We start from the raw sequence: 10,373 nt of genomic DNA, 5'->3' as shown, positions 1-10,373 counted from the left end.
ATTAGCCCATGTTTTGTTTGGTTTGAAGGTTAATTTTGGTTGGGGATAGCCATTTTTCTGTTTGGTTGGTGGGTGAGGTTAGCCATTTTTCAATATGAGGCAATCAAATATGATATGTACAACAGCAAGTATAAGAACATTTTTAGAATCTTGAGCACCATACCAAAACAAACTCCAGCAAGTTATAATGAACGAAAAAATAAATTTCAACAAGTTAGAATGCATGAAAGAACAAATTTCAGCAAATTATAATGCATGAAAGAACAAATTTCAGCAAGTAATAATGCATGAAAAAAGCATTTCAACAAGTAATAGAATATATAGCTCGACATTCCATAGAATACTTGATCAAATATATAGTTATACAACCCATGCATAGTTCAATGTTTTGGTTGTAATCAAAAGAACAAGTCCATACAAGCCATTAGCTCCATTGTTTTGGTTGTCATCAAAAGTACAAGTCAAACTACCCATATAAACTCATCATGCGTCGGCTTCAGGGAAGGTACTCTTCACATACCTAGAGACCCAAACCTTTCTCTGGACATCTCCCAAGACCTTGAATGCTGTTGCAACACGAGGATTGTCAACCAAATAGGCATAGTAATGTGCAAGGGAATCCAAATCAAAACCAGGGAGTTCTTTCATCTCATCCCAAAGACCATCAATGGCGGGGTTGGCGCTGCTAATAAGTTTCTCTATGGCAACAGCAAGCCTTTCACTTGAAGCCATTATGGTTGCATGCATCCTGTCTTCTGCAGAAGGATTGGTTTTGGCTTTCTTCAACTTGGGAGCAGCTGACTCGCCACAAGTGGGTGATTGGGAAACCTCTTCATGAGGGGCAGCAGCTTTGTTGGCTTTCGGTTCTTCAAGATCAATCACATCTGTACCTAAAGGGTCACTTGAGCCTTTTGCATATTGCCCTGTAGCCATGCTAGCTCCAACGATAACCAGCATCTCTTCATAATGTTTAATAGGCTTGTTAAGGAAGGGTTCATCTTCTTTGTGGTCCTTTATAAACAAAGGTAATCATTTTAGCAAGGAATGGGAATACAAATAAATTATAGCAAGTTATAATGCATGAAAGAATAAATTCCAGCAAGCTATAATGCATGAAAGAATAAATTCCAGCAAGATATAATGCATGAAAAAGCTCATTTCAGTAAGGATTTGGATATAAAAGTACTTATCCCATCAAGGAAATGGAGTATAAAGAAGTGCAAGCAAGTGATAATGCATGAAAAAGCTCATCAGCAAGGATTTTGATATAAAATTACTTATTCCAGCAGTGAATGGAGTCATTCCAGCAAAGAAATAGCTCATTTCAGCAAGGATTTGCATATATATATATATATATAACCAAATTCATCAAGTACTAAAAGGGCGGTGAAATAGATACCTTAATGTGGTTTGTGTAATGCTCATGATCAAGAACAATCATAAAGTTCTCTTCATCCCAAAGTGCACCACTCAATGATTTGAGGTGCACTATCTGTTTATACTTCCTCTTCCATGTCCTTGTATGATTTGTGATGTGGGTTCCAATTAAGTCAGTGCGGTTAAAATGTTCATTCATAGCCATGGCACAAGCATTCCAATGTACATTCTTGAAGGCGGTACCGGTTCTATGGCCACCGGTCACCACAGCACATAGGTTCGCTAGCATGTATGATGACATGGTAGGTGTCCATGAAATTTGCCTAGCAGCCATATCCTGAAATTGCAACAAATATTTAGACACAATGAATAAATTTCAGCAAGTATTTAGAGATAATGAACCAATTCAGCAAGCCTTTGGAGATAGAGAACCAATTCAACAAGTATTTGAAGATAAAAAACCAATTCAAGAAGTATTTAGAGATAATAAACCAATTCAGCAAGCATTTGGAGATAAAGAACCAATTCCACAAGTATTTGGAGACGAATAACCAATTCAGCAAATATTACAACGGATAAAATGACATTACAAAGTAATTCCAGCAAAAACAATAGTTCCAACAAGAAAGTACAATAGATTGTCGCAGCAAACTAAATGACATGGTAGCTACTACACGTTTTGATGTTGCATATAGTTTTGTCGGTCTTCCCACATTTGATCAGCAAGGCCTTGCCTAAAGTTAACCATGTATGCATGTTCTTCTGCTTGTCCAGTTGATGTTGAAGCATGAGTGATATTTGGCACCCATTCATCCTCAGGTATGATATATTCATCAATCCCATCATTTAGAACCCAATTTTGAATGATGCAGCAAGCCACAACAATATCTACTTGAGTAGGATAAAGAAAGAATGGAGTGGCATCATCAAGAATTTTGAATCTTCTCTTCAATGACCCAAATGCACGTTCTACGGTTGTGCGAAGAGAAGAATGCCTAAGGTTGAACAGCTCCTTCTCATTTTGCACAGGATTGTTTCCCCACTCATTCAAATGGTACCTCACACCACGAAAAGGTGGCAAGAACCCTGGTTTGACTCCATATCCAGCATCAACTAGATAAAATTTTCCTAAGTATGACAAACATTTGGGTTACTTACATATATACCAAAATCTCATTGACAACATGTATCTACACAGTTAATCTATTACCTTGTGGGACACGTAGACCGTTTTCACGTATTAAAGCATCACGTAAAACTGTAGCATCATGTGCTGTCCCTTCCCAACCAGCCAACACATATGTGAATCGAAGATCAAAATCAACAGCCGCCATCACATTTTGAGTAGTATGTTTCTTTCTACCACGAAAGGCAGGCTCCATATCAGGAGTAACAGAGGCACGTACATGTGTGCCATCAATAGCTCCAATACAATCCTATTTGATGGAAATAACACCCAAAAAAATTAGGATCTAAACAGATTTGTTTCTACAATGACAAAATGTAGTTGTCACTCAATCTCATACCTTAAAGTATGGATCCCACCGGTAGTTTCCTTCTACTTTGGTTTGAGTCTCCAATGAAGGCTTCCTAATAAGGTCATCTCGAAGCTCACCAATTGCATGGAGTACTCTATGGAAATACCGGCTAACAACTTCCCCGGATCTACCGAAATTCCCTCCAATTACCCTATTCCTGACATTATGACCAATGGTGTGCAAAAACATTGCTACTTGTTGCTCAATAGACATATGGACTGTGTCTTTTAGCAAATTGCGATCTCTAAAGAGTTGACAAAACCGAAAGAATGGTGCCCTCCGAAGCCTGAGCATGTTCACACTAGTTGTATCATTTTTCCATACTTTGTTATCAAAGTACTCTCTTCTCATCCTATCTCTCTCATCGATTGGGGCATATGTAATTGCTTCTCTCCTTTTTCTTTTTCTAGATTGAACAACCAAAGCTATCATATTGATAAACCATTGTGCCACTGCCGCACAAATTAACATCTTTGTCTTTTTGTCCATCTACAATATAATAGTACAAATGATATAACTTCAGCAGGAACAAGTCAACATGTACATCCTCTGTCAAGCAGTACATAGGAGGAGCAGTTAACAAGTTACCTTAGATTTTGGAGAGAAAATCAACGATAGGAAGATGTAGTAGTCCCTGACTTCCCTGTCGCCTTTGACCTGCCTTTGACCTGAGCTACTGCAGCACAAAGAAACAACAAAAAAAGATTAGCATGTTGGATAGAAAATCAATGGAGAAAGCACACATCAGTACATCTGGCCGCCGCAGTACACAAAGCAAGTTTGGCTGCAGAGCTAGCAAGATCCACGCAGCAAGCAGGGCCAAGCAGCTAGCAGGCCGGCGTACCGCGCACAACATCTGCTCTCACGCGGCGCACAGCATGCGCACTTGCCGGACAGATGCAGGGCCGGCGCAGCACCCGCGCACGGGGCGCACAGCAGGCGCGCCGGCCGGAGAGAAGCAGGGACGGCGCCGCTATCCTCAGGCCTCCGGCGGCCGCGCGCGGCACTCACCTGGCTGGCCGCCGCCACCATGACCTCTGATGGCAGATGAGGAGCGGAGGAAAAGAAGGAGAGAGCCACGACGCTGCGCACTCACCGCCGTCGTCGGGCTTCGATCTGCTGGCGCCGCTACGCACTCACCGCCGTCGTCGGGCTTCGATCTGCCGCCGCCACTGGACAGGAGAGAAGTGAAATGGAAAGGGGAAAAGAGATAAGGTTGCCCTTTTGTGGGAGGCGAATGAAACGAGACGGCGCTGAAAAACGTTTCACGGGCTCCCTTCGCGCCCCCCGCGCGCGCGGGATGCCCACATCCGCGAGATTTTCGCGGACCCGCGGAGCCGAGTTTTGGACGAATATTCGAAGCATCTAGCCATCCCTATCCCAACTCGCCCGTGAAACAAACGACTGCTATCCACTTAAAAAACTGCTATCCCTGTCCCATGGAGGGATAGCCCAGCATCCAAACGCATCCCTACAATTTGGGCAGATACATGTAAAGCAAGGGCAAATTGGCCATTTCTCGGGGTCTAGCACCGGTCCAGTTGTAGGCCCCCAACGTTTACCTCACCACGACCACGAGTGCGGTCCGGTCCAGTCCAGTCCAGTCCACACTCACGATCAGAGCAAACGAGGAAGAAGAGGAATAATCCCATCACTCCCTCGTCTCCTCTCCCTGCTTACTTCCCTAAAAACCCTAGCCCCGACGGTGCGACTCGCACCCATGAGCGGCGGCAGCGCCGGGGCCGGCGCGGGGCCGTCCTCACCGGCATTGCGCCTCCGCGGGGAGGACGGGAGGGCCGAGTGGCTGCGCTTCTACGATCTGGTTGAGGCGCAGGTGGAGGCGCTGGCCGCCGACCGCGCGCATCTGGCGGCGACAAGGGGCGAGGGGGAGGAAGCGATACTTCCGGCGGACAGGCTCGCCGGTAAGACGTCTCCGTACTTTCACCCTGTCATCGTCCCGTAATTTCGACTTGTTCCCCACATTTGGGGTTAATTCGGTTCCGGCAGAGCGGCACTATGTTGGGTTGCCTTCTTGTTGCGCTGCTGAATTGGTAGTTTCGGGTGTGAGATTGCCCTGCGCCGCGAGGTTGCCTGAAGCTTTGGCAACACATCAATCTACTTCATCCGGCGTTGTACACAGCAACATCCTCGAATCTGTACAGATCGTCAAGAAAAGCAAAGTTGCCCCACTCTTGTCCGTTGTTTTAGAAATTAGCAGCATGTGCTTTCATGTTTTGGAGCATCGTATATACTAAATGGCAGTGGCGAAGATCTGTCACTGGGAGCTCTTGCTATTGTGTAGCTCCAGAATAAAGGTTCAGTTGAAAAGTACACTGTGAAGTTGGGAAGAGATATTCTCTCAACGAAGTTGCAGCAACAGTCTTATTGATTTCATATTATGTTGGTCTTTATGTCGACCATCTTTTGCATTTTGACCGGTGTGAGTATGTTACTTTGTACAGATTTTACCTAAACGTTACATTTCAATTTGTGTTAGCTTCCTCATTCAGAAAGGAATTTAATTTGCTACTGATATCGCTGCCTTGTGCGTTCGATGTAGAACTCCAAGAGGGTGATTTGGAGGATGTCAGAGCTTGTAGAGGCCTTCTTGCCCTTGGTAACACTGAATCTAAGGTAATGTACTTGCTGAGAAATCAGATGCATTGCTCAAAAGCTTGCACTCCAACTTGTGCATCTCATCGACTTCACTAATTCCGTCTTTGTATCTCTGGTCTGCTCTCTTAATGTTAATCGAAACTGAAGGAAGTTCAAGATCGTCTAGAGCTTGGTGAAAACACTGGGGATCACGAGCACATCATAAAAGCGTTGAGAGCAAACCTTAGAAAACTAAAGGGAGCTTTTGAGACCCTGTTGTCGAAGAAGGATAAGGATGTTTATTCAGTCAAAGATGTTCTTTTGAATCAGTTGAGGACAATTCAAAAGGACAAAACGCTCTTTGAGAACAAGAAACTAGAGGCAGCACAAGCTACTGAAGAAGCGAAGAAGCTTCAGCAGAATGTACAGGCGCTGCACGCCGCAACCCAAAACAAGGACGATGAGATTGGCAGACTCCAAGTAGAAGCTCTTGTGGCTCAACATAAGCTACATGAAATGGGTTCCTTGCTGAAGGAGAAAGATGAAGTTATTGAAAAACTCCGTGCAGAAAACATCGGATTACTTGCTGTAAAGGATTTCGTTTGGAGTCAGTTCAATATAAATGAGCAGGAGTTGCTGGACTATGCTGTGCTTCTTAAGAACAAGGAACTGGCGGCAACACAAGCTACTGAAGCAACGCAAAAGCTTGTAAAGGAGAATGTTGATTATGGAAACAAGCTATTGATTCTAGAGGATAAGCTAAAGTAGATGAACTCCTTAGCGAAGGAGAAAGATGACGAAATCAAAGAACTCAAAAATCGCCAACCTGAGATCGCTAGTCTGAAGCACAAGTGTGCCTCTTCCTTATCAAATGTAAGTACGCCATTTCCAAGTATAGTATCCTTTGAGTGTTATTTGTGTCGTGATCATGTCTTTCCACATATAGTCAATGGACAATATTTTGTTTACCATGTAAATTTGCTTGATAAATGTTAACATTGAAAAGGTTATTTTTCTAAATTCACTTCTGTCAGTTTGGTCGTTTCGCCTCATGCTGTGTGATGGTCAACTGACCTTGTGCGAATTTTCTAATATATATATTCGAATAGACTAAATTTTCTTTATAGTCCAATGATCGTATTCTTATATGTGCCACTGTAATTTTGTGCTGAAAGGACATGAGGATCCAAATTCTTCGTTGGATGCATGCATCAGCTATGTGCTGTTGGAAACACAGACCAAGAATAAAGTGTATATATTAGGTTTGCTGATACTCGTATCTGGTATCTATATAGGATCATCATAATGCTCTTGTGGAGAGTGCTAATGAATATGTTCTGTAACAGGAGACTAGTAAAAAGCGCAGGACGGATATCATTGGAATGCATATAGCTTCTATTCGGCGATGCAAGTCCGGCAGACAGTGTTTTGGACGTCGCACAGTGAGTCTCCCTTTACTCGCCATTTCCCATCCCAACTCCATCTTTACACTGCATCCCAGATCTACATTCTTGTTACTAATCTCCTCAAGTTCTAGTGAATTTCATTGGTTAATCTCCTGCTAAATAATCTTGCAGTGCCTTCTTATCTAGAATTGAGTAGACCTCTGTCTTCATGTTCTGCATCTGCTATCTGAGTTTTTTTTGCACAATGATATATGCCTTGTACGATTATATCACCTCAAAATTTTCTTCTACCTGTTCAGCACTTAGCATTGCCTTGTACTATCTTGTTTCTGGACAATGACTGATCCGAGAAACTTTATAAATCCTTGACATTTTGTGCTGGACAATAATGTATTATGGGATGATGTTTTACACCATAACACGTTGTTGTTGATGCTTATATGTTACAAGATATTCTAAATCATAATACAGTTGTTGATGATACTAGTAGCATACAAATTTATGATGTGGATGACATCTACCCCCTCCGTTCCTAAATATTTGTCTTTCTAGAGATTTCAACAAGTGACAACATATGGAGCAAAATGAGTGAATCTACGCTCTAAAATATGTCTATATACATCCGTATATGGTAGTCCATTAGAAATCTCTAAAAAGACAAGTATTTAGGAACGGAGGGAGTAGAAAGTATTGGATAATACTTAGGTGGAAAAGGCCCTTTTCATTATCTTCAAGTGCACCAAAGTATTATTGTTGTCCATTTACTCCATCTAAGTATGAATACTTCATCCACAACGTCTGGTTTTGTGACTTAGCATCACATTTGAACATTATTAATCGCAGAAAATCCTGATGAGTCATCTTGTTCCTCTGTCATTCTCTTGCACCTCTCTGAATTACCACCTGTTCCTCCGCGTGGGTACTGATACTCATGCGGCTGTCAAATACCGGTTTGAGGGGTGCAGTGACCACATACATAAAATGGACCCAAAAACAAATAAATACTTTGGGCATTAAGTGGACAAACCCTACACTTCAGGCTAGAGTAGAAATGTGAACTTCTTCCTGATATATTTGCTATATGTGGATTAATTTGGAGGGGTGACTCATAAAATATGTGGCTGATCTCATACGATGGATCAGACCTTAGGAATTATTAGATGGATTTTGTCAAAATAGTCCGTCTTCTGTTCCTATCTATAAGAAGAAACATGATACGTTGTATTTTATTCTTGAGTAGTCTGTCCTTATCTATCTTCCATCTATCTATTTTGTGTGAGATACTTGATTGCTTCCAATTTTGTGTGTGTGTTTTTAGCTTCACAATTTTGTGTTAGGTCCTTGATTTTTTTAATAATTTATGAAAAAGTGTAACAGGATAAACAAAGATAGTCCTAATATTCATGTTGGTCGTTCATTCTTAGTCCATGTGTAGTGTAAACGTCCCTAGTCGGTCTGGTCTGAACTAGATGTCTTACCCATGCAACTGGAATTGTTAACCCCATAAAATCTGTCGATTTGTTGTGGCTGGCGAGTGGATTTTGGTTCTTGGTTTTACCAATTTGATGATATTTGTGTTCGGTGGCTTTAATGGAAGCTCTTTGTCTAAAAATAGCCCATGTTTCGTATGCTTGTTCAACAGATGCAAATCTTAGTCAAGACCACAAATAGCAGGACCTACACTCTTAAGGTGAAGAGTTCAAATAAGATCGAGGATGTCGAGGCTAAAATGCATGATCACCATCTAGATGTGCAGGGTCTTATCTTTGCTGGCAAGAAGCTGGTGTATGGCCGCACCCTGGCAGATTACAACATTAAGAATCTGAGCACCCTACAGCTTGTCCTTCACCTGCGTATTTCTGTCAAGACGCTGACTGGCAAAATCATTGATCTTGCGGTTAAGAGTTCAGATACCATCAAGCACGTCAAGGCGATGATTCAGAGTCAGGAGAACATTCCTTGGGATAAGCAGGGTCTCATCTTTGCCGGCAAGCGGCTGGAGGATGGCCCCACCCTGGCAGATTACAACATTGAGACTTTGTGCACCTTTGAGCTTGTCCCTTTCCTGCATGTGACAGTCAAGATGCTGAACGGCGAGAGCATTGATCTTGCGGTTTTGAGTTCAGATACAATCGAGGATATCAAGGCGATGGTTTATGATCAGGAGGGCATTCCTTCGTACATGCAGCGCTTCATCTTTGCCGGCAAGCTGCTCGAGGATTACCGTACCCTGGCGGACTACAACATTCATAAGTTGTGGGAGTGCGCGCTTCACCTTGTGACGTGCATCGGAAGGAATAGTGCGATTCACATCAAGATGCTGACTGGCAAGACCATTTTTCCTGCGGTTGGCATTAAAGACACGATTGAGGATGTCAAGGCGATGATTCACAAGGAGGAGGGGATTCCCCCATCCCAGCAGTGCCTCTTCTTTGCTGGGAAGCCACTGCACAATGACCGCACCCTGGAGAGCTACATCAGCGGGGATTTGAACGTCATCGCCATTCACCTTCTGCATCGGCGCGCGCTGCTGCATCGCTGGATTGTGGACAGGGCGCGCAGGCTGCGGAACAAGCAGGAACTTGGGCACGGCTGTCTGTAATGCCGTGTGCCGGTGTGGTCCAATTTGTGTCAATGGAGTCTAAGCGAAGTCGAACTGTTAGAAGTCTATTATAATTCTGTCAGAAGTCACCCACATGCAGTTTGTGTCAATGCAGCTGACTGTTTGTGGCTAGCTTAGGGTTTGTCTAATGGCTGGTTTGTGTTGGCTTTAATGGATGGTTGGCTTTGCTGGTTGGCTGAACCAGTGTTGGCTTACTCACTTGATTGGAAACTTGGGCACATGTTGCATGATACCTACTGTTTAAGATCGACCCTATTTCATTGGCAATCTAGACCAGTTCTCAGGTTCCCCAAGTGCTAGCTCCTAAACTAAATGCATCCCCACAGGAGGTGCATACATTTTAGCTATAAAACTTTTCCCCTTTGTTCTTCTTTTTTCTCACATGTTTCAATACAAAGAAGTCAAAAAAAAGGAAATGGGAACAGAAGAAGAATTAATGGCTATTTTGGAGGTCCAAAAAACCGCATATCAGCGATGGAGCTGCGTCGAGCTCGGGTGAAGAGGTGATCTGTCACGATTCTTTTGGTGGGAATTCTTCTGTCTTGATTTTTGTCTAGGCTGATGGTTTTTGAGCAAATGCTAAGGTTCTACTGTTTTCTCAGTTTTGTTTACGTGACTTAATATGCAAAAAAAGGCACAAATTGCCAGTTCCACGCCTAATTGGTGTCATTATTGACATGTTTGGATGATGTCAAACTAAAGTTTACTGATGGTTTTAGCCATAACTAAGGGCATCTACAATTGGACCGCCTCAAACTGGTGGACAACCCAATCACTATCGGACATTTTCCCAACCTGACCCCTCATAGCCAGCCTAAAGCACCCATCAAACCC

At 42.9% G+C, this 10,373-nt stretch overlaps 1 protein-coding gene and 1 pseudogene across 1 annotated transcript; one reads left to right on the top strand and one right to left on the bottom strand.

Moving 5' to 3' along the window:
• Positions 1-309: 309 nt before the first annotated feature.
• Positions 310-4,069, bottom strand: LOC123116956 (uncharacterized). The gene is made up of 4 exons (XM_044537820.1): positions 4,056-4,069; positions 3,504-3,591; positions 1,400-1,714; positions 310-1,011 (listed from the first exon to the last, which is right to left on the bottom strand). Exons 3-4 carry the CDS (start codon positions 1,709-1,711, stop codon positions 484-486), a joined length of 840 nt encoding a protein of 279 aa, XP_044393755.1. The 5' UTR covers positions 1,712-1,714; positions 3,504-3,591; positions 4,056-4,069; the 3' UTR covers positions 310-483.
• A 440-nt stretch (positions 4,070-4,509) lies between these two features.
• LOC123113269 (uncharacterized) lies at positions 4,510-9,810 on the top strand (annotated as a pseudogene).
• Positions 9,811-10,373: the final 563 nt, after the last annotated feature.

This window comes from Triticum aestivum, chromosome 5B, assembly GCF_018294505.1.
Source record: "Triticum aestivum cultivar Chinese Spring chromosome 5B, IWGSC CS RefSeq v2.1, whole genome shotgun sequence".
NCBI lineage: Eukaryota > Viridiplantae > Streptophyta > Magnoliopsida > Poales > Poaceae > Triticum > Triticum aestivum.
This window is presented reverse-complemented; position numbering and strand designations above follow the sequence as displayed.

Excerpts from the sequence above, each read along its gene's own strand:
- LOC123116956 (XM_044537820.1), bottom strand. The coding sequence starts at position 1,711 with ATGGCTGCTAGGCAAATTTCATGGACACCTACCATGTCATCATACATG. Across the intron at positions 1,012-1,399 it reads ATTACACAAACCACATTAAG|GACCACAAAGAAGATGAACC; the intron begins GTATCTATTTCA and ends TTGTTTATAAAG.